The sequence below is a fragment of the Salmo salar genome, chromosome ssa13, assembly GCF_905237065.1.
Source record: "Salmo salar chromosome ssa13, Ssal_v3.1, whole genome shotgun sequence".
In the NCBI taxonomy this organism is placed as follows: domain Eukaryota; kingdom Metazoa; phylum Chordata; class Actinopteri; order Salmoniformes; family Salmonidae; genus Salmo; species Salmo salar.
The window spans coordinates 32,569,477-32,594,120 of record NC_059454.1 but is presented as its reverse complement, the minus strand read 5'-3'; the positions used below and the strand labels follow the sequence as shown (position 1 = coordinate 32,594,120).

The window sequence follows — 24,644 nt, the reverse complement described above, 5'->3', positions numbered from 1 at the left end:
TGAAGTCCTACATCATACCCTGCTCATTCAGCCCGAATGTGTGTGAGCCAGCAGGGTTCCACAAATGACCCACACAATCCCAATATCCCCTAGAATTATCCTCAAGAAGACAGGCCCACTCTCCAAAATCATGGGCTGGCATTCTAAGGCGCTCTTCCTGTCACTGTGGCGACCAGGCTGAGGGGAATATGGCGTGACAAACGCTGCTACCATTTGCTGGGTCACCGAATAGGGCTTCCTGCTCGATCGCAAATGTTGCACTTAATTTTCGAGCCAGTCTCACTGTCGACAAGTAGGTTAATCATTAAGGATCTCAGCCTGCAAACTTACAGAATGGAGAAACCTTTGAAATGAACCGCTCCTGACACTTCAGCTGTCAACTCTGATGTGTCACCGATGAGGCTATGAGCTGAAGATAACAGGGAGTGCAGACTGCTGCAGTGCTTGTCAAGACACTCCGAAGAACTTCAATGCTTCATTTCTCCCAAGAATAACACCTTCAATCTGTAGGTTGTAGTCTTATGCAAGACTTCAAAACCTCAGACTGCACCGGTTGGGAGGGTATGGCAGTCCCACACACACACAGGATCATTATGCTTCTGGATGGCATCGTCCACCACACGTGACTTCACGGGTTGGGCCCTTTTACTGAGCAGCTGTCAATCGGAGCTAATTTAGAAAGCTACATTACATTCTTAATTCCCCAACACAGTTTCATTGATACCTTGGTTCCACAGAACCTCCCACTCTGAGCTGAGGGTCAAGAGGCCACATCTGGTGGGAGCCCGTCAGACAATAAGGTCATTTCCCCTGGCCTGACCAGACCGCTGAGGCTGCTGGAGTGTAGAGGCCTGGACAGACAACCTATATCATCTGGAGCAGACCGAATGTAATATACCTAGTGTATCATTCAACAGAAGTAATAACAATCTAGTATCACAATTTATTCTCAAGCTCCATATTATCCATAGAACGGGTGTGAGATAATAGGCAGCAATAAAAAAAATCCCTAGATTTGGTCATCTCAAACCCATCAGCGGTCCACTCTAGACAGCCTTCACTTTCATTCTAAAAGATCGGGGTCAAGTTCAGAGCCATTGACATCCTCTCTGAATGTATTTAACCTGTTCATGCTGCCAAAGCCATGTCCAATGCAGGAGTCAGCCTTTTAAAATGGGGGAGATCAGGGATGAGCTTCCCACTAATTGGCACCCACACAGTGTCAGCCTCACACAGACACAGACGACACAGACGAGGGTAGCTGAGCATGAATGTAAAGTAAGTAGTAACTGTTGGCTTTCGAGGGAGACAGGGGACATGGGGCTAGTGCTGCACATCAACATGAGACTCACTAGCATGTCCAAGCTGTGACATGATGGATGTCTCTATTTACATCACTACATGTCATCAGGGCTGAGAGCCATACCGTCCACAGCTTCCTGGTCTTAGTTGACAATGACAGAGGTTAATAAATAACTCAAAATACAAATCACATGAATATATAAACTAAAAACCAAATAGTACAAATGTATTTATGCCTTTTAGGTAAAGAAGGAAAGGGTGAGGCTGGTAAATAGGCTAGGTGTTGTATGGCTTCGGAGTAGATCCATGTCAGTGCTAGTCTCTCTGCGTCGAGCAGGGTATGGCGTGGACCCTCACCTCTCATGATGTGCCGCACCACTTTGACAGAGCCTCCCCTCAGGTTCAGGATCTGATGCACCCTCTGCTGCAGCTGAGAGGAAAAAGGACAAAGGGTCATGACTGAATCACTGATAATGCTAGCATACTGTACACTTTGCCTCTTTGTGACATTGTACAGTTACTATATCACTCAGAAGTTAAGCTAAAAAAAAGATAGTGTGTTGACACCTTCAAATTACTGGATTCAGCTATTTCAACCACACCTGTTGCTGACAGGTGTTTAAAAATCGAGCACACAGACATGCAATCTCCATAAACAAACATTTGCACATCCTATGACGTTGTACCATCATAGGATACCACCTTTGCAACAAGTCAGTTCCTTCAAATTTCTGCCCTGGTCAACTAAGTGCTGTTATTGTGAAGTGGAAATGTCTAGGGTCAACAACGGCTCAGCCATGAAGCGGTAGGCCACACAACGGGCCGCTGAAGCGTGTAGCTCGCAAAAATTGTCTGTCCTCGGTTGCAACACTTACTACAGTTTTCCAAACTGCCTCTGGAAGCAACGTCAGCACAAGAACTGTTCGGCGGGAGCTTCATGAAATGGGTTTCCATGGCAGAGCAGCCGCACACAAGCATAAAAATCGCCAAACGCAATGCCAAGCGCCGGCTGGAGTGATGTAAAGCTCGCCGTCATTGGACTCAGGAGCAATGGAAACAAGTTCTCTGGAGTGATTAATCACACTTCTTCATCTGGCAGTACGACGGACGAATCTGGGTTTGGCAGATGCCAGGAGAAAGCTACCTGCCCGAATGCATAGCGCCAACTGTAAAGTTTGGTGGAGGAGGAAAAATGTTCTGGGGCTGTTCATGGATCGGGCTAGGCCCCTTTGTTCCAGTGAAGGGAAATCTTAACGCTACAGCATACAACATTGTAGATGATTCTGTTTCAGCATTACAATGCCCCTGTGCACAAAGCGAGGTCCATACAGAAATGGTTTGCTGAGATCGGTGTGGAATAACTTCACTGGCCTGCACAGTCCTGACCTCAACCCCATCAAACACCTTTGGGATGAATTGGAAGGCCGACTGCGAACCAGGCATAATCGCCTAACATCGGTGCCCGACCTTACTAATGCTCTGCTGAATAGAAGCAAGTCCCCGCAGCAACGTTCCAACATCTAGTGGAAAGCCTTCCCAGAAGAGTGGAGGCTGTTATAGCAGCAAAGGGGGACCAACTCCATATTATTGCCCATGGTTTTGGAATGAGATGTTTGACGAGCAGGTGTCCACACACTTTTGGTTGTGCAGTGTACCTACAAGGTACCAAATACAAGTAGCTGAATCTTCATATATATACTGTACATACAGTAGGTATTTTTCATATTTAATGTAAATCAGCCCATGGCCCTACCTGGGATATCCCTGAGTTGCTGATCTCCACCATGATATAACAGAGCAACTGGAGGACAAACAGCCCAGCATCCAGCCTCCGTAGGTAGAACTCATCCTCCATCACATCATCCAGAATCTCACCACGTTTAACCATGTCCTGTGACACACATGGATAAAAACAGAATTTAAAAAAAGAATATTCAAGTGTTATTTGTCAACCTTTCCAAATCCAATCTCTTTATTGATCAAGTCAACACACATATCAATTGATTTAAGAGTTAAGTGGCCAGGGGGTCTGCTCTGCTGCCTGCATGCACAGCTGCATAGTTATCAATCTTAACAAAGCTGTCCATATGCCAATAACGTATGGCTGTCAAAACACAACGGCCACATTAATCATCATGAGCCATGCAACCGGACCAAGAAGAAGGGGCTTCTAGCATGTGGTGCCTAACTCCTAACCATGACGACTTGACACCTGAGAAGAACTGCAACAGAACTCTGATGTGCATGTTAGCTCTCACCCCAGGTGGAGAACATGACAGTTGGCATTCTTTACTGGATATAATTGCACCAATAGACATCAGCCTCCCCCTCAGGACTAAATCTATTTTCAAGGGATATTCTGGCATCAGAGAGGGAGGCATATTGCTGGCATGCACACAGCAGCAGTCAGTGTGCTCTAGTAGTCATACACAAGGGCATCCAACAGGAATATTAATCCGTGCTCTATATATGAGCAAACAAACAAGATCCTTTAAAAAGAGGTTTGTGATGAAAACAAACTGCTCTTCAAATGTGGATCCAGAGGGCAGTACCGTGTGCTTGACATTCAGATTCAAATACTGACGCCTGTCAGTTGACTTTAATTTGAAAGCATTACAACATTGAAGGGCTCAATTTCTTTAAATAAATCATATCAAGACACATTCAAGCTAGGCTAATTTATGACGTTAAAATATCTTTAGTATGCTTCTATCAAAGACTATTTTGGGACTTGTAAGCATTTTCAACTCTAGCCTATTTAGATGTAAAACAATAGACCTACCCATGATTGAAAACAATGTTTAAAAAGACATCTGGGGATATAGCTGGTGCAGCTTTCAGAACAAAACTCCTGCCTGTTCTGAGACGGTCCTCTCATATAGGCTACTGCATCAGACCAAGTGGATAAACTGTCTGTATATGCTAATGTATAGCGAACCCTAGGGACAAAGGGACTGGCAAACATACCAGCTAGTCTGTCCTCATTACTCTGAAAATAATTGGAGTGGAGAAAAACTTTTTCAAAGGAAACCTGGACGACTTAATCAAGGAATGAGGCCTGACAACCAACCACCAAGGAGAAAGTAATGAGGACCGATTTTCAGTCTCTTCTCCATTCCACATCCTGGTCCAGTACAGGTGTTAATATGACAACAGCAAAATGGAACAAATGCTGGCTCCATGCTTTTCCTCTGGTGGAATGCAAAGAATTAAAGTTACTTCTTTGTCAGCACTTTCCCTGAGCTTACTGTAGCCCTCCGTACGCCAGAGGGCTTACCGAATCAGTTTACTTGTGTGGTGTAAGAGTAGGTGATACAATTTGAACAGGGAGAGATGCTGATTTTCACTTTTGATAGTTGCACAGATTAACATTTGGCTTTTCAGAACTCAAATGGCATTTCTCTATTTTGATCCTAACCTAGGTAATAGAATCCCAGAAATACAGGCAACCACCTACACACACACACACACAAACGTACACACTTTAAGCCATCACAAGGATCAATAAGACTCCAGTGGTTGGCTGGGAGATGATGCTACGCAATAGGCCCTTTCAGGCCTGATCCCTACCCAGCTCCCATCAATCCCACAGCCCTCCTACACATAGAGGCTGAGGTAATGGATGTCTGAGCAATAGCTCCATTCTCTTAATGAGGCTGGAGCAGGTAAGGGGAGGAAGACAGGAAGCAGGGAGAGAGAGGAGCAAAAATAACCAACGCATTGAAACCAACCACCAACACTTACAATTGGAAGAAAGGTAAACTACATGACCAAAAGTATGTGAACACCTGACATCAGACATGTCATTCCAAAATCATGGGCATTAATATGGAGTTGGTCCCCCCTTTGCTGCTATAACAGCCTCCAATCTTCTGGGAAGGCTTTTCACTAGATGTTGTAACATTGCTGCAGGAACTTGCTTCCATTCAGCCACAAGAGCGTTAGTGAGGTCGGTCACTGATGTTGGGCGATTAGGCCTGGCTCGCAGTCGGCATTCCAATTTATCCCAAAAGGTGTTCAATGGGGTTGAGATCAGGGCTCTGTGCAAGTTCTTCCACACCGATCACAGCAAACCATTTCTGTATGGACCAAACTTTGTTCACGGGGGCATGGTCATGCTGAAACAGAAAAGGGCCTTCCCCAAACTGTTGCCACAAAGTTGGAAGAACAGAATAATCTAGAATGTAATTTGGGGCTGACCCCAATTAGTCAACTGGTGGATTGTTTGGTCGTTAGGCTGTTGTTCGACCGAGATTATTTCAGTCAAGCAGTAACAAATAGATAGCACAGGAGGTCGGTGGCACCTTAACTGAGGAGAACAGGCTCGTTCTAATGACTGGAACCAAATGTTTAACAATGCGAAGGGCTCTGTACAGCTCCGCATTGACATGATTGGTTGATGGTAGGTGAGGGCGGAACATCCTGTAGAAATAACAAACTCACTTCCTTGACAACAGATCTGCACTGCTTCGCAAAGCATGAATGCCCTGACTTCTGCTGAGGCCATATCACCGTAAATGCTGCATGGCCATGGATTGACCATGTGCCCAGATGCACTTCTCTCTCCTGAACGCGCACACTCCCGCCAATTTGCACACATTCATTGTATGAATTGTTTGCGTTTGATTGTTGGTGTATATCAATTTCCCATTACCTATATCACCAGTAGTACATATACTGTTATAAATTATAAGAATTAATCTACAATGTTTGTTACTTTGGTTACGGTAATTTCTGTTAATGCATTCAATATTATTATTCCAGTCTTCCCGTTATCATTGTCGGACTGGACAGGTTGTGCACTCTGCAAACAACATATGCTACATTTGTGAGAAACAAGTTTTGATTTATTTCATTCGATTTATGAGTTTTGTCAATTTAGTCATTGTCTTTTATTTGGAGAACTTCTGTCAATGTTGAGTAAGGGAATGCAGGCATATAAATGTGCCCATTTGGGGATCTGATACTATTTCTGGTTGGCTTAATGACCTGTGGAGCTTCTCAAAGCAATGTTGTTTATTTCACCTCAAACAGCAAACAAATGAAGGTGGTTTTTTACATCTATTGACAATTACAATAGTTCCTCAATGTATTTGAAAAATCTTTCCAACTCTCTCCCTTGGATAACCACTCAACGTGAAAGGGAAAATGTCATGCTCTGATGAAGTGGAAACGTCATAAAATATTACCTGATTACTTCATATCAGTGCTTGACTTGGACTGAAATAGTTGCCGGTACTCATTTTGGTTGCCAGTACCGTTTATATTTTAGGGGCAGGAGCTCCATAATATTTTTTGAGCTAATATGCTAAGAGGAAGAGGATTTCAAGCAGTAGAACATTTGAGGTGCTGGGACTCAGCTCCAGTGAGCTCCTGCCCAAGTCAAGCACTGCTTCTTATCCCTTGTGCAAAGCCTACAGCTGTGTCTGTCCCGAGCTCACTGGCATGGGAAACTGAGGGCCCAGAATATACAACGCTGCAAGTTCGCTATCACAAGCATTGGGCTGGACCCACATATGTTATTAACAGTTGATAAAATGTTTCAAGTTCATTGAAGACAGGCCATGTGTAGCCAATGTGATGTACAGGATATTTCATTTTTGAAATCAGGATATTTTCTACCTGCAGACTGCAATGTTTTTATTTCCTGGCTTTATGTATGCTATTTTTACATAGTTGGCAACGGCAAAATAAGTTAGTTTTTAGGTTTGTATTATTTTCAATTAGATTTGGGTAGTATTTTCATTAACCACATGACAATGCTTCAGACATGAAAACACTATTATAATTGAAACTTTCACAAAAACGTGCATATGAAAACCTTAAAAGGCATGCAGATCGGTAGAAATGGTAAGATAAATTGGCATTCCACATGAGAAAGGTCTCCGCCGACTCCTTTAGCCAATTACCGGCTACTTCAGGAGAGTAATGGCAGAACCTGTGAAAGCCAGCAGGAGTGGGAGGAGAACAGTTGGGTCAGATTTTTTCTTCTTATCTATAACTCTGGCGCCCTCGAGGCATTTGTCTAATTTCATCAAACCGTAAACTTAAAGCATCAGACAAGCTCAATGCATATAGTTGATTTTATTTAAAAAAAACACAGGTTGTGTCTATATGGAAAAATATACACGTCATTTTTTTTGGACCAATCGATTGGTCAAAAGAAAAGACAAATTTTGGTCGACCAACATTGATTTTTGTTTTTTTGCTGGAGTCAACCCTAATGTATGCTGTAGCGATAAGATGTCCCTTCACCGGAACTCAGGAACCTCGCCCGAACCATGAAAAACAGCCCCAGACCATTATTTCTCCTCCACCAAACTTTACAGTTGGCACTATGCAGTCGGGCAGGTAGCGTTTTCATGGCATCCACCAAACCCAGATTTGTCCGTTGGACTGACAGATGGTGAAGCGCGATTCATCACTCCAGAGAACGCTTTTCCACTGCTCCAGAGTCCGGCGAGCTTTACACCACTCCAGCCGACGCTTGAAATTGCGCATGGTAATCTTAGGCTTGAGTGCAGCTGCTCGGCCATGGAAACGCATTTCATGAAGCTCCCGACGAACAGTTCTTGTGCAGACGTTGCTTCCAGAGGCCGTTTGGAACTCGGTAGTGACTGTTGCAACCGAGGACAGATGATTTTTTTACACACTACGCGCTTAAGCACTTGGTGGTACCATTCTGTGACCATGTGTGGCCTACCACTTTGCGGCTGAGCCGTTGTTGCTCCTAGACGTTTCCACTTCACAATAACAACACTTACAGTTGACCGGGGCAGCTCTAGCAGGGCAGAAACTTGAACTGACTTGTTGGAAAGGTGGCATCCTATGACGGTGCCAGGTTGAAAGTCACTTAGCTCTTCAGTACGGGCTATTCTACTGCCAATGTTTGTCTAAGGAGATTGCATGGCTGTGTACTCAATTTTATAAAACTGTCAGCAACGGCTGTGGGTGAAATAGCCGAATCCACTAATTTGAAGGGATGTCCACATACTTTTGTATATATAGTGCATGCTAGGCTATAGACAAGGTTGGGAAAGGCAAGAGAAAGGCTCATTTCTGGACGCTTTGAAATACTTTCTCCTTTGAAATCCTTTCAACATTGATGCATCCAGTGACAGTGCCTTGCAAAAGTATTCATTCCCCTTGCGTTTTTCCTATTTTGTTGCATTACAACCTGTAATTTAAATTGATTTTTATTTGGATTTCATGTAATGGACAGACACAAAATTTGGTGAAGTGAGAAAAAAAAATCACTTATTTCTAAAAAAAAAAAAAAACTGAAAAGTGGTGCGTGCATATGCATGTCACCCCCTTTTCTATGAAGCCTCTAAATAAGATCTGGTGCAACCAATTACCTTCAGAAGTCACATAGTTAAATAAAGTCCACCTGTGTGCAATCTAAGTGTCATGATCTCAGTACATACATACATAACATTACATTACATTACATACATACATACATACATACATACATACATAGCTGTTCTGAAAGGCCCCAGAGCCCGTAATACCACTAAGCAAGGGGCACCATGAAGACCCAAGGAGCTCTCCAAACAAATCTGGGACAAAGTTGTGGAGAAGTACAGATCAGGGTTGGGTTATAAAAAAAGATCTGAAACTTTGAACATCCCATTACATCCATTATTAAAAAATGGAAAGAATATGGCACCACAACAAACCTGCCAAGAGAGGGCCACCCACCAAAACTCACAGACCAGGCAAGGAGGGCATTAATCAGAGAGGCAACAAAGAGAACAAAGATAACCCTGAAGGAGCTGCAAAGCTCCACAGCGGAGATTGGAGTATCTGTCCATAGGACCACTTTTAGCCGTACACTCCACAGAGATGGGCTATACAGAAGAGTGGCCAGAAAAAACATTGCTTAAAGAAAATAATAAGCAAACACATTTGGTGTTCGCCAAAAGGCATGTGGGTGACTCCCCAAACATATGGAAGAAGGTACTCTGGTCAGATGAGAATAAAATTGAGCTTTTTGGCCATCAAGGAAAACGCTATGTATGGCGCAAACCCAACACATCTCATCACCCCGAGAACATCCCTACAGTGAAGCATGGTGGTGGCAGCATCATGCTGTGGGGATGTTTTTCATTGGCAGGGACTTGGAAACTGGTCAGAATTGAAGGATGGCGCTAAATACAGGGACATTCTTGAGGGAAATCGGTTTCAGTCTTCCAGAGATTTGAAACTGGGACGGAGGTTCACCTTCCAGCAGGACAATGACCCTAAGCATACTGCTAAAGCAACACGAGTGGTTTAATGGGAAACATTTAGATGTTTTGAAATGGCCTAGTCAAAGCCCAGACCTCAATCCAATTGAGAATCTGTGGTATGACTTAAAGATTGCTGTACAAAAGTGGAACCCATCCAACTTGAAGGAGCTGGAGCAGTTTTGCCTTGAAGAAGGGGCAAAAATCCCAGTGGGTAGATGTGCCAAGCTTATAGAGATATACCCCAAGAGACTTGCAGCTGTGATTGCTGCAAAAGGTGGCTCTACAAAGTATTGACTTTGGGGGGGGTGAATAGTTATGCACACTCAAGTTCTGTTTTTTTGTCTTATTTCTTGTTTGTTTCACAATAAAAAATATTTTACATCTTCAAAGTGGTAGGCATGTTTAAATCAAATGATACAAACCCCCAAAACAATCTATTTTAATTCTAGGCTGTATTGGAACAAAATAGGAAAAATGCCAAGGGGGTGAATACTTTCGCAAGTCACTGTATGAATGCTGTTTGCGTGCAGAATGTGCAGCCCTGTATGTCTATAGCATGACCACTAGGATAGTGTGGCTACTAGAGGAGCTGCAGGTAGTTGGACTACTCCTCGTTCCCTGCCTGCAGTCAGCAGAGACCTGACTAACCTGACAGGGGCTACAGCAGTAATTACTTGTCGGCGCTAATCAATTTCACAGCAACTTAGCACCGTCTTCTCTCTGATATCATCTCTCTGCCTCGGCCTGCCTCGAAAGCAGAAATGAGAGAGAGGGCGGGGAGGGAGAGAGAGTGGGTGGGTGGGTGGACGAGGGGGCAGATGTGGGGACTAATTCCCAGTGCCTTAACACAACCTTTAAATAGAAGATGAGATTAGTTTAATCATATGCAAACAACTGAGATTTCCATGTTCTCAGTACTGCACTGAGGAATTTTGCCATATTGTGGTCGGTCTCAGACATGTTTTACTTTAATCAATTTCCAAGAGCATCATTATTATCACCAAGAAAGAGGGATGAGGGAGGGGAAATAAGCAGCTTATTAAATTCAGGTCCGGAGGACTCCTCTGATGACGAGAAGTATTCTCCTGTGGAGTAGAAAAGCAAAACATTTTGCTTACCCTAAAAAAAGAACACCTGAACGAGAGTGGACTAATAAAAACAGAACTGCTGACGGCAGCCAGTTGTACAAAGGAAGTGGAAGGGGCACAGGACACAGCAGGAAATGGAATCTTTATAGATAAAAGACATGAGAGAAGATCCCAGCCAGGACTGAAATAAGATACTTAAAGTATTAGTTACCTACGTTTCTTCAATCTGTAACGAAACTAAATACATTCTCATTTTGAACAATGTACTAGGGCTATCCATGTGCATCAAGATAGTGAAGACAGAAAATGTGTTCGTTGGGTGTCACTTGGTCATACTTGCACTCAAAAGTAATGGAGAATGTCAAGCCGTGTCAAGCTGTCACCCTTTAATTTACAATTTCAAATCAATGGGGGTCAAATAAAATAATTTCTCATCAGATATGAATCTTAAAGCTATCTCCCTCTTAAAACTCTACCTTCTCCTGTCCTCTCTCTCCTGCTGGAGAAGATAATTATCTTATCTGACTCTTTCCATCTGGCTGAGGGAGCACAGCACAGTCTGGGCCTCACACATTCTCTGGGATCACAGGGTATCAGACTCAAACACTGCCTTGCTTACCTGTGGCTGATCGGATCTCATTGGGCATCTCTGCCTGTAACAATGGAGGGGGATTCCAGCCACAAAAAGCAAGCAGACATAACCCTCACACAGCAACATATTCTGAGTGGGTCCACGCAGCAGAAGCTGGGGAGTTTAACATAGATAATGACATTATATTTGGGCATTGGATTTAAATCAAGGATTCCAGCCTCTCTCCAAGCTATCCCCAAGTCCTGAAGTTGTGAAAATTACAAGTCTATCTAAAATGACTCTTCTTATCTGGACACTTATCTGCCTTTGTTTCAGAATTGTCAGTCGAGGTTAGAATGCAGGCTGTTGGTAGCGGAGGGGGGTAGGGGTAGGACCCTTACGTGTTTCTCTCCTTCAATCCTCTTGTCAGCCAGCTGAACAGCTTCCAGGTACTTAAAATGCAGCTCCATCAGTCTATCAACCTGTAGGACAGAGGGAGAAGACATCAGACACCATTACAAGGAACTATGCATACAAAATCCCCAGGTAGGGAGAAAATAGAATTCAGACAGTCAGAGGCAGGCATGTAGTATGTCTACGACCGTGTCTGTAGAACCACTCAGGTAGACTGTTGTCTCGATCACTGGTGGTGAGGTTAATAACTCTTCCCACCACAGTATCAATATTTCAGTCAATAACAGTGACCAATCACAGGCTGATCAACACAAGCTCACACCTGTACCAGGGGGCTTCTATTCTAGAACTTAACATGCAAAACCCGAACAATGGGGCACATTTTTCCTTATGCACTTTTATGAAATATTGCAGATTTTTTTTTTATATCTGCACAGTGGTGGATCTGTGAAGATCTCACCTTCTCACAGTCGTTCTCTGTGAACTTGCTGAGGAGCCTCGTCCTCTGCTGGGCTTTCAGGTTCCGCAGGCAGGAAGCTATGATGGAACACACGTGTTCTGCAAAGAGAAAATAACAATATCAGTTCCACTGTGGCTTCATCAAGGTAGCTCAGCTTCATGAGGGGTTTGAAGTAGCCTAGTGTTATTGCTAATCTTATACTGTACGTAAAAATACTATGCATTTTCAGAATTCATAGGAGCAACAGACTATTGTAAAACTGATTATATTCCAAGATCAGGTTACAGTGTGGCAGTGGCAGGAATTGAAAAATATAATGATTAGGACTGATGATAATTTGCTATTAGTATGCAGAGATAAGCATGGAAAATCTTAGCAGGGAAAAAATACAAAGTAATGAAATTTAAAAATCAATTTTCATTAAAGGCTGGCTGTAATGCTCCACAACCGTTATGCTTGTCATTGAATATAATTTTCTGATGATAAAAGCCCTTATGTAGAGGGTGTGTGGCCATTTAATGAGCCTGGGCTCCAAAACCTCTGGTTAATTGACAAAATTAGTAAAAGGCAATTGGTCCTACGAGTGCTATTGTTAACCTAATAACCAAAACACACACTTCACAGAACATTTACTCTACCCCAGTGACACACCAATTTTGTTCCAGCTTACACCTGCATCTGACATTTAGACCTAAATCTGACAAAATAATATACTTGTGAATCAGCCATACACAAAATACTAAAACAAAAGACGGAAAAGTAACAGTTACATGCTGATATGAAACTGTAATTTGACAATTAATAAGAGGTCAATTTCTAAGTTCAATTTATCCTGGAAGTTGCTAAGCAACAAGCACAAGACTTGATTCTATTTTGGTTTAAGACTCATCTTCAGGAAGGTGCTCAATACTGCTCTCCAATATGCCACTTATCAACACATTTTGTAAGAGAGATAAATGCCATACAATGCAAGCCCACAACTCTATTCACTAGTTTTATAATTAACTGTTTGTGTTTATTATGATCGGTTTTACCATCTTAAGCTAATGTCAACAAGTGGACTGTCTACACAATGAGGGGAATACAACTTCCGGGGACATTAGTTTGTCAACATAAGCCGAGTGGTGATTGTTGTCAGCACCTTGACACCACCGTGGGATGTTATTGATCGCTACTGGGCACTCTACACAAACAGGTGCACAAGATCGATGCTGATTAAGACATACCCTTGTCATCCAGTGAGGGGGTGTCGTTAGACTACTGATGGCATGGGAGTTGCTGTCACTTCTCAAGCTTTAGGAGCTACACCATACTGATCAGAAATCTTCATCTTTTTTTAATGAAAATGAACAGCCAAATAACTGAGCAAGGCAAGTATTCAGGACCAAAGAAATACATTTCAATGGAAAAATATCACCCACCCTCTTATTATAAACTCATATTTTGGCAATCACAGTGATAGGCCTATTTTCCCCACTAAATACTGTACAATAAGAGGGACATCAAATTCAGGAAGTAAACAAACAGAGCAGCAGCATGTTCATCAAACAGCACCACAGAAAGGAAGTGCTGTCTCAGCTCTCCCCATCTCCAGAGGACCAGTGTCACATGGGCACAGTGGGGGTGTGGTGGCTGGGTGGGTAAATTAGGACATCATTAAAGCTAGTATAAGAAGTGCCTCTGGTGAAGGACTGGGACCACTGCTAAGACTCCCTGGGCTGAGCTGCAGAAGAAGTACTAGTCTGCAGTCGGTGGCAGTTCAACTCAAAGTCTGAGTGTGTTACAGTACCACTTGGACTGTGTCTTAAATGCCACCCTATTCCTTACATAGTTCAATACTTTTAACAAAAGCCATGGGCCCTGGTCATAAGTAGTGCACTATATAAGGTATAGGTTTCCATTTCAGATGCAGCCCTGGCCTTTACCCTAGGCCAGACCTACTCCTCTCTGTTATCAGGATAGGAGGATGAGGTCTGTGAATGAGTGTCTTCACTATGGCACACTACAGAGCCCCTCAATGAGAAAAGCCATTAGCCACAGGACCATGGTCGCAGTGTGACATTCCAAAGCCTGATTATTACACCCCAAGTGATAGAAGGCTTCAGCTTGAACACCTAGCAGTAATAACAGCTCCATTAAATGTATGTAACTTATATTATGAATTTCTGCTGATAAATAGCCTATTGCAGGTTTTAGGCCTACTTACGGCATGTAATCCTATTGTAAACTGTTTGATTTTGAAAGGTTACAGTAAATTGCACAAAGCAAAACCTTGCCACCCGTCAGGCCACTTTCTGTACCCACACTTGGATGGTTCCACGTGGTTGGTGCAACTTGAGGGGTTGTTCGTCTAAATGCTTTCAAAGAGGGTCTTCATTATTTGAAAAAATTATAAATATGGTCCGTAAGATAACATAACTGGAGTCGAAATAAAAGGAATGGGTGAACGTGCTTAATTTTTTAAATACAGTATGGTTGATTAACTGTATTGTTAATGATTTATCCAACTCTCTCCGTATCACGATTCTATAAAACATCCGGCAGACCAATGTAATTTCAGTGAAGAACTTGTGGGGTGGACACAAAACTTTTTTTTTTTTTTACCGCTACCAGTTAACTTCAGATGAGTCCCATGATGGTTTGGACGCTACAGAAGTTGGCACATCAGACGCGTCAACGGAGAACACCATCGTATTCGTGAGAGTCTCATCTTTCCAGAGTGGTCATATTAGTTTGTAGTCCAAACTGTTGGGTTGGAACAGACATTTTCATGAGAAGAACGATTTCAGGATGTCTCATGGTTGACAAACACCGCTGTAGCTTGGCCACTTTCCACCATAGATGTTGAAGGACGACAGAGATCTCAATCCACCGCATCTGCCCATGTTAGACTGACAGATATTGATGGGGATATTTGTATTTATTATTGGCCTCCCGAGTGGCGCAGTTGTCTAAGGCACTGCATCTCAGTGTAAGAGATGTAACTACCCCCAAAAAACAAAATCAAATCAAAGTTAATTTGTCACGTGCGCCGAATAAAACAGGTACACCTTACAGTGAAACGCTTACTTACAGGCTTTAACCAATAGCGCAAAAAAGGTATTAGGTGAACAATAGGTAAGTAAAGAAATAAAACAACAGTAAAAAGACAGGCTATATACAGAGGCTACATACAGACACCGGTTAGTCAGGCTGATTGAGGTAGTATGTACACGTGTATATATATATATATATATATATATATATATATATATATATATATATATATATATACACATACATACATATATACACATATATATATACATTTACGCTACTGCTACAGAGAGTAGCAGTAGCGTAAAAGAGGGGTTGGCGGGTGGTGGGACAATGCAGATAGTCCGGTTAGCCAATGTGCGGGAGCACTGGTTGGTCGGCCCAATTGAGGTAGTATGTACATGAATGTATAGCTAAAGTGACTATGCATATGATAAACAGAGCGTAGCATCAGCGTAAAAGAGGGGTTGTCTGGGGGCACACAATGCAAATAGTCCGGGTAGCCATTTGATTACTTGTTCAGGAGTCTTATAGCTTGGGGGAAAAAACGGTTGAGAAGTCTTTTTGTCCTAGACTTGGCACTCCGGTACCGCTTGCCATGCGGTAGCAGAGAGAACAGTCTATGACTGGGGTGGCTGGGGTGTTTGACCATTTTTAGGGCCTTCCTCTGACACCGCCTGGTGTAGAGGTCCTGGATGGCAGGCAGCTTAGCCCCAGTGATATACTGGGCCGTACGCACTACCCTCTGCAGTGCCTTGCGGTCAGAGGCCGAGCAATTGCCGTACCAGGCAGTGATGCAACCAGTCAGGATGCTCTAGATGTTGCAGCTGTAGAACCTTTTGAGGATCTCAGGACCCATGCCAAATCTTTTTAGTTTCCTGAGGGGGAATAGGCTTTGTCGTGCCCTCTTCACGACTGTCTTGGTGTGTTTGGACAATTCTACTTTGTTGATGTGGACACCAAGGAACTTGAAGCTCTCAACCTGCTCCACTACAGCCCTGTCAATGAGAATGGGGGCGTGCTCGGTCCTCTTTTTCCTGTAGTCCACAATCATCTCCTTAGTCTTGGTTACATTGAGGGATAGGTTTTCATTCTGGCACCATCTGGTCAGGTCTCTGACCTCCTCCCTATAGGCTCTTGTCGTTGTCGGTGATCAGGCCTACCACTGTTGTGTCGTCTGCAAACTTAAATGATGGTGTTGGAGTCGTGCCTGGCCATGCAGTCGTGGGTGAACAGGAAGTACAGGAGGGGACTGAGCACGCACCCCAAATGTCAGTTAATCGCCAAGCTCTAGTTAATGGACTCATGCAACTAAACTAAAACACAATGGTATATCAAATACAGGCACGCTGTGTTCCAGAATTACACATAATAACAACGGTTTAACCCCATTCGCTCAATAAAGGTAGGCCACATTAAGGCCAACTGTTCATTAGACGTGACCTAGAAAAATGATGCAGATCCTCCCGTTTGAATACAACATCTATTAGCCTTATCAAAAGGCATATCACAACAACACATAGCATACTATAGACTGCAATGTTGGTCTCAGGTCTCCCAATTGATAGAGGTGCAGCATGATTGCTACTGCTGCTGGTTTGTCATAGGCTGACCACACAGCAAGCTAGCTAAATAGGACAAATTAGCTGGCAAGTGTAAGCTAACTAGCTAAATTGCCATGAATGTTTAATGTTTTTTGACCTGTTCCCAAAGTATGTAATTGGTTCAAAGTTTGTGTTGATATTTTAACCTGTGTGTCGTGATCGCGTTTGGTGTGGGGGGACAAAATACATTTATACACGATCATGCGCGCAGCCGGTTTGTGTTTCGTGTCAAGAGAGTTGCTCAATGCAGCAGTGTGCTTGACCAGCTCTAACTGCCTCTCCTCCTTGGTGAATGATGAGAGGAAATGCACGTTGAACTCATCATCAACTTAAAAAAAGACATGCTACACCGCCACCCCACTCCCTCTACCCCCATGCCAATCCATAGTGCCCCAACTTCCATAAATCAGCAGCAGGAGAGAACACAATGCTTTCCATATCACAGCCCCTGCAGCAGAGTGGGGGACAAGTGAAAAACATTAATGAGGAAATAATACCAATCTCTGGGAGAGCTAGCGTAGCGTCGGCTGTGAACAGTCTCAGTATAGCGTGGTGATCAGATTCATGGGTGAGAAGCTCCACGTACCAGAGACTTTCTGTTCCAGTCCAAGAGAACCAGAACAAGGTGACGTAATTTGACAAAGAAATGGTCCACGTTACCATGATTATTATTACCATGATCAACACCTATTGAAAATATAATCTACAAAGAAAAGCTGCTACACGTCAACCTGGATCAGCCATTACAGTTAGAATCTGTAGCGGTGATATTGCCACGTCCGTTTATGATATTACAACAAGGGTGTCGGACATCATTGCACTCGCGATTTAACAGCAGAGTATGTACTACATTTTATTTGTGTTACCTTAATGCTGGAGCTCCTCTGTCGTTTAATAAAAAATGTTAAACAATAACAAATGCGCCTGGGGCGGCCAGCGGCGATTTTTCACCTAGTGCAGATCTCAGCTTTAAGTTAACATGCAAATAGCAAAAGAGGGCCACGCTGCAATTGAGCTCAGAGGAGCAGTAGAGGTTAAGGGTGACAGGTCCTGACAGCTCGCCGCTGGGGAGAGATTGAACCAGAACCAGCCGTGCCCTGAGAAAAGCAATCAACCCTTAAGAGTAGACCACAGGCACCTCTGCAAAGTACAGGCTCTCATCTATACTGTCTGAGGATCCCACTATACCTGACTAGAATAGTCCAGGGGAAGAAATCACTGACATGGTTGGGCTGTACGTCATAAGTTATTTTGATTGTCGACATCCATGTGATGCCTTCACTATGGCTCCTATCACTGCTGGGTATCAGCAACAATAAAATGGATTGACCAAGTTTCAAATCAGGATTGAGACTACTGGTAGATTAAAACCAGTGTGATATTGTGCACTGATCACAATAATTGTTAACTAGACCTATCACCTAAAACAAAGTGATCTCCTAAAAACACATCTACTACACCTATTCTTCTAATGTCATTTCAGTATGACATGAAAACGGGAATAATAGAGACATTAAAGAAACACTCCAAGGCATTAGCTCAACATCCAAGGAAAACAAAAACAGACTATAAAGGGCTGCGGTCAAAACTATTGTGCTGCTGGATGTAAATGAGCTGTTTACTTCTGTTCTACCACACTGTGTGCATCATTAGCTTGCTAAATATAGTCTGCCACCGTCTGTACATCTAGAATCTCATTCAATCTATGCACAACATTAGGACATGGAAATGAATACACATCTAAAAAGGTAGGCTATTGGCTATCTGCAATATTTTCTTATAACATCTTCTCTTGATTATCTTATGTATGCAAATGTTGTCTGACAATTCTTAGCCATTGAGCCTCAGTATAATTTCAGAGGCGATTTCATGGGGATCAATCTCTCTGTATATGATAGAGAGAAAGCGCTTTGGAGAGTGCTTTGCCTCTTAATTACTTACTCTCATTTGTAGCCGCTGATAATTAATTAATCTATGAATGCATTGTGTTATTCTTGAGAACCAATTTTCCCATCCGTTTTTCAATTACAGCAAAGGAGGAGCCACTCTCGGTCTAATTACTGTCACATGCTATATGACACATCCTATGGTCATGTGGAAATCATATGCCCTCAAAACAATAGCAATTTAATAAGCATTCTAAAATGTCACTGCTAAATTATGAAAAAGCGGCGACTTTCAAAATGTTGCAAGTGCTAAATAGTGCTTACACTACTTTATAATTGGTTGTCACTCAAAATAATAAATAAAACACAAATGATGTAAGGACACATCTTAGTCCATAAATTACGCTATGCATTAGGGACACGCCTAGGCATGTGAAAAGGGTTATTATAGTCCAAGGGTACGTTACTAGCGGTAGTCCACTGTTCTATAGCCTAGATGTCCTCCTGCCTCAGCATACAATTACTCTAAGCATTAAAAGCGGGACACAGCAGTGTAACCATACTTCATGGCTGGCTGGCTTGGCTGTGACTAGTGGGAGGTTCATCAGTGGGAGCACCAGGGGGATAAGCTTTAGCAGGCCCTGTTATCTCGGGCTATTCTGCAGGTCTCAGGTTAATTCATTCTGTCCCCAGATGAAGGGGACAGACAAAGGAAGCCAATTTGTTCACCTTGGGTGGGCTGTCAGGACATATGAAATATAATTAGAGAGAGAGATGTTTTCCTGTTGGTTGACCAACTCATCAAAAGGGGGAGAGTGGCTGATAAGCACTGATAAGCATCTTATTTCACAACGCAAGTGTGGTTTCTGAGAATAAAATCAAACAAATGAACCAAAGCTATATTGATAACAAATCGACAGACTAAAAAGCCATGAAACAAACCTGATTCGATCTCCTGCCATGGTAAATTGTGTTTTGGGTACTCAGTGGGACAGTTGTAAGCTTTTGCAGATTTTGCTGAGGAAATATCTACTGTAATGTAACTTCAGACAAACAATCATTTATTGTTTCCAATGGAAATTTGGAGTGTATATAGAAATTAGTAAACCTTCATGTTCTTTGTCTACTCTCCCAGCTTTCTTCATCTTTTTAGGGGTCTTCATGAACAGGGGGAAAATGGTCCTCAGGCCCAGGATGTCCACAAACTTGTGGCAGTTATCAGAACCCTCTGGGCCAATCATGCCGTGGTCTAAGACCTTCAGAGCGCTGGTCCGAGACATTTTCTTTTCCCTGGGAAGTGTACAAAAAAAAAAAAAAACATTTCAGAAGGGCACAACAGCTAGCTCACAGCATGTTCATGATGGTCTTTTGCCAGGCACACAGACTTAGTGACCTAGCAACATGGAGTCCCTCTCCCCTATCTAAATCTATTGGCAGTCCTTTAAAGATAACGTTGTGTTATGAGGAGTTTCTGCAGCTTATGAGGTAGTACATTTTTTTGACAAAGTTAAACCGTTTTAAGAATGCAGAGGCAATTATAAAGATGCCTTCAACCGTGTTCCTAAGCTCATATTGCAAACCCCTTGATAAAGCATAACCTCTACAAAAATAGAGAAAAGTATTGAAGCAGAGGTGCAGAACTTATGATTCTGTGAATCTCAAGGGAAGTGAAAAGAGAGAGTTACACGTTCCTCCCTAGATAACCCATTCTGAAAGCTTTCTCCTGCGGATGATATAAAAGTGAGTTTTGCATTGCAATAATTATACTGAACAAAAATATGAATGCAACATGTAAAGTGTTGGTCCCATGTTTCATGAACTGAAATAAATGATCACAGAAATGTTCCATATGCACAAAAAGCTTCTCTTTTTTTTTACATCCCCGTTAGTGACCATTTCTCCTTTGCCAAGATAATCCATCCACCTGACAGGTGTGGCATATCAAGACTATTATTAAACAGCATGATCATTACACAGGTGCACCCTGTGCTGGGGACATAAAACGCCACTGTAAAATGTACAGTTCTGTCACACAATGCCACAGATGTCAAGTTTTGAAGGAGCATGCAATTGGCATCCTGACTGCAAGAATGTCCACCAGAGCTGTTGACAGAGAATTGAATGTTCATTTCTCTACCATAAGCCGCCTCCAGTACATCCAACCGGCCTCACAACTGTAGAACATGTGCAAGCAGTTTGCTGATGTTAATGTTGCAATTTGAATGCTGTGACAAAATCATGAGGCACATGTTTATTAAGGTATCTGTGACCAACAGATGCACATCTGTACTCCCAGTCATGTGAAATCCATAAATCCATGTTCCGCTTATACTTTTGTTCAGTATAGATGTCGATTTTTGTCTAAATCTGTCTGTCTGCCAGGCGTTGGCATGATGATAAGAGCTTGGGCATGGAGGGTTTCATAAATGCGTGTAACGTCTATTTATTGCTCTTTAAGGTCAATGTCGTGGTGCTTCAGCGCCGTGTCGACTGATTGACTGGACTGGCAGCTGAGCAGAGTCAGAGACGTGCTTTGTGTAAAAAGACACTCAACCCTGTCAATGTACATACAGTGCATTCGGAAAGTATTCAGACCCTTTCACTTATCCCACATTTTGTTACGTTACAGCCTTACTCTAAAATGGATTAAATACACATTTTTCCTCAATCTACACACAATACCCAATTATGACAAAGCGAAAACTAGTTTAGAAATTGTTGCAAATGTTTTCAAAATAAACATAAATACCATATTTACAGAAGTATTCAGACCCTTTGCTATGAGACTGGAAATTGAGCTCAGGTACATCCTGTTTCCATTAATCATCCTTGAGATGTTTCTACAACTTGATTGAGTCAATTGATTGAACATTATTTGGAAAGGCACACACCTGTCTATATAAGGTCCCACAGATGACAGTCCACGTCAGAGCAAAAACCATGCCATGAGGTTGAAAGAATTGTCTGTGGAGCTCCGAGACAGGATTGTGTCGAGGCACAGATCAAGTTTGAACTCTTTGGCCTGAATTCCAAGTGTCACATCAGGAGTAAACCTGGCACCATCCCTACAGTGAAGCATGGTGGTGGCAGCATCATGCTGTGGTGATGTTTTTCAGAGGCAGGGACTGGGAGACTAGTCAGGATCGAGGGAAAGATGAACAGAGCAAAGTACAGAGTGATCCTTGATGAAAACCTGCTCCAGAGTGCTCAGGACCATGGAAGGTGAACCTTCGCCCTAGTCTAACAGGACAACGACCCTAAGCACACAGCCAAGACAATGCAGGAGTAGCTTTGGGACAAGTCTCTGAATGTCATTGAGTGGCCCAGCCAGAGCCCGGACTTGAACCCAGTCGAACATCTCTGGAGAGACCTGAAAATAGCTGAGCAGTGACGCTCCCTATCCAACCTGACAGAGCTTGAGAGGATCTGCAGAGAAGGATGGGAGAAACTCCCCAAATAAAGGTGTGCCAAGCTTGTAGTGTCATACCCAAGAAGACTCATGGCTTTACTTTCAACAAAGTTAAGGGTCTGAATACTTGTGTAAATGTGATAGTCATTTATTTTTAATACATTAGCAATAATTTCTAAAAACCTGTTTTCACTTTGTCATTATGGGGTATTGTGTGTAGATTGAGGAAAAACATTTATTTAATCCGTTTTAGAATAAGGCTGTAACGTAACAAATTGTGGAAAAAGTGAAGAGGTCTGAATTCTTTCTGAATGCACTGTAAATCCCTACTTGGATATCAGATCACCAGTGACCAGTGTGAATTGAAAGGAGGGTTTAAAAAAAGGCCTAGAGACAAGCACCTCCTTTGAGGAGGTACTTAGATGGTTTGTTTCAACCAACAGCTTAGGACATTCAATTACTGAAATATTCAAAACGGAGCTGTGTGTGGAGGCGTTCAACATCAAGGTCTTTACCTAAGCATGAGGTTCATGAGCTGCAGACCCTCTCCCCTGAGAAAGCGGTCCCGATTGGCAGCCAGCATCAGACAGGAGCACAGGGCATCAAACAGGTTCTCCATCATCTCCTGCTCCTCTGCCGTGGCTGGGTTGTGGCGCTTGAACACCTGAAGTAGAATGACACCCACAGTTCATCACCAGGGTTGGGTAGGTTACTTTCTAAATGTAATCCGTTAGTTATTAGTTACCTGTCCAACACTTATCAGTAACGTAACACTTTGATTACCCAAACTGAGTAATGTAATCTGATTACTTAGTTAATTTTAGATGACTTCCCCTTAAGAGGCATTAGGAGAAGACAAAATTTTTAATTACCAATTGAAAAACATCTATTGTAGGATAAATAGATGTTAGGGGTTTACACAGCTGGCCATAAATGGATGTTGCATTTTACTTTATAGGTTGGTTAGGTACTAATCCATTGCTTTCTACAACAGACAATAATAGTAATAATACGATTATGCTCTCTCTTTACATTACAAACCAAAGTCTGTCAGATTTCTAGTCATTCCAACTAATATAATATCCCTTGATCTTCAAAAACAGGACTTGGAAATATGAGCATAAGCCAAAAACGAAGGATTTATTAGCCTATGCTGTTGTTTATGATTTTGTTGTCATGCAGGATTGGGCTCATTGTTTTGAGTTGAAAAATAAATGCTGCTCTCATGGAATGGCATGCTTTTGAGCACTACCGAAAAGTCCCTTTTGCATGTGAGAAATTAATGACATATGCTGCATTTGCTATAGGCCTATTGTTTACGCTTTTGTTGGAGACACTTTGATATCATGATAATTTGCAGCTGTCAATCAAAAGTGTGTGAGTTTGAGCATATGTCCATTAGGCTTATAGAATATTTTTTTGGAATCAGCACAAATTTGATTGAGCAACAAAAGCCCCACTCGTGGTCTTCTTAACTTTAACTTGTCTTTGACTGTATGGAGCACAATACCACGGAGGAGTTTATAAGGGAGGAACTCTGATTTGAATGTCATTGAGCAAACAGAAAGTTGAACAAGTTGAATTTGAAAGTAATCATCTAGTTTTCAAAAATATCTGTAATTTTATTACAATATCTATGCCGGTAATGGATTACATGTAATCCATTACTCCCCAACCTTGTCTATCACCAGGGAATTGACATGGCCAGAAATTACTTTGAACTGTGATGCTGGTAAATTCAGTATAAATGCAATAAATGATGTACTGGTTTGGCTCATTGGCAGACTTTAATCAGTGTAACTGTAATTCATTTTTGGCTGTGTATGATAAACCTCACAAAGACAGAACAGTATTCAACCAAATGCATTTTGGGTGCAGTGCCCTCGGAACTAAGGACACACTGAAACCTTTCAACCGGCATCGCCAACAAAGTGGAGAGAATTACGAAGCAAAGCAGAAAATCTGTCTAGCATCAAGTTACACTTCAAAATCGTATTCATTTGCATTAGACAGCATTATACTGGAGACCTTGAATATCTCAAATATTATAATACTTTGCCAAAAGAATCCAGCACATAAGGCTAATATAACTGAGGTTGTGTTCATGTGAGGATGAAGTGGGTATGGATAGATCACTACTGTAACGAACACACCATTTTTATGAGCTGCTGAAACTTAAACAGTGTGATGTAAGGTGTGTGTGCGAGAGAGAAACGATGATGAATCAGAGAGAGAGAAGGAGCAGGAGGAGCAGTAGAAAATGTGAACAGACAGGTTGGTAAAATCCCTAGGAGTCTTACAGAGAGCTGCTGCAGTAAAACGTCAATCCCATCCAGCTCCCCCAAGAGCTCCCTGGTGCCTGGAGGTAGGTTGGTAGGTGTAGAGAGAGCGTGAGAGAAAGAGAAACGTAAAATATTGTGGACATAAACATTGACAAACATAGTTAGAGCGGGACGGTGGGAGAAGGTGAATCGATCGAGGCAGCACAACCAACCCAGGCAGCTAAACTCACTCAGAGGGGGAGACCGAGAAGAAAATTAGATAGGACAGAATATCAATGTGGCCCAGTGAATTATTGTTCTGGACAGAGTGCCTGACTGTCATCCAGCAGCACTACAAGGCCTTCTGAACCTAGCCACT

The 24,644-nt window shown here is 42.5% G+C and overlaps 1 protein-coding gene across 2 annotated transcripts in view; it reads right to left on the bottom strand.

Annotated features, from left to right (window-relative positions):
* LOC106566902 (beta-catenin-like protein 1) overlaps positions 1–24,644 on the bottom strand; it is a 36,898-nt gene that overhangs the window by 1,285 nt on the left and 10,969 nt on the right. Inside the window, exons 9-15 of one of the 2 annotated variants that reach the window (XM_014135473.2) lie at positions 24,305–24,363; positions 22,520–22,668; positions 19,704–19,885; positions 12,070–12,167; positions 11,597–11,677; positions 3,056–3,193; positions 1,660–1,732 (exon numbers count right to left, since the gene is read on the bottom strand). In XM_014135473.2, coding sequence (XP_013990948.1) covers positions 1,660–1,732; positions 3,056–3,193; positions 11,597–11,677; positions 12,070–12,167; positions 19,704–19,885; positions 22,520–22,668; positions 24,305–24,363 — 780 coding nt within the window. The remainder of the gene's footprint in view (positions 1–1,659; positions 1,733–3,055; positions 3,194–11,596; positions 11,678–12,069; positions 12,168–19,703; positions 19,886–22,519; positions 22,669–24,304; positions 24,364–24,644) is intronic. The other variant, XM_014135474.2, reaches the window with a different exon arrangement.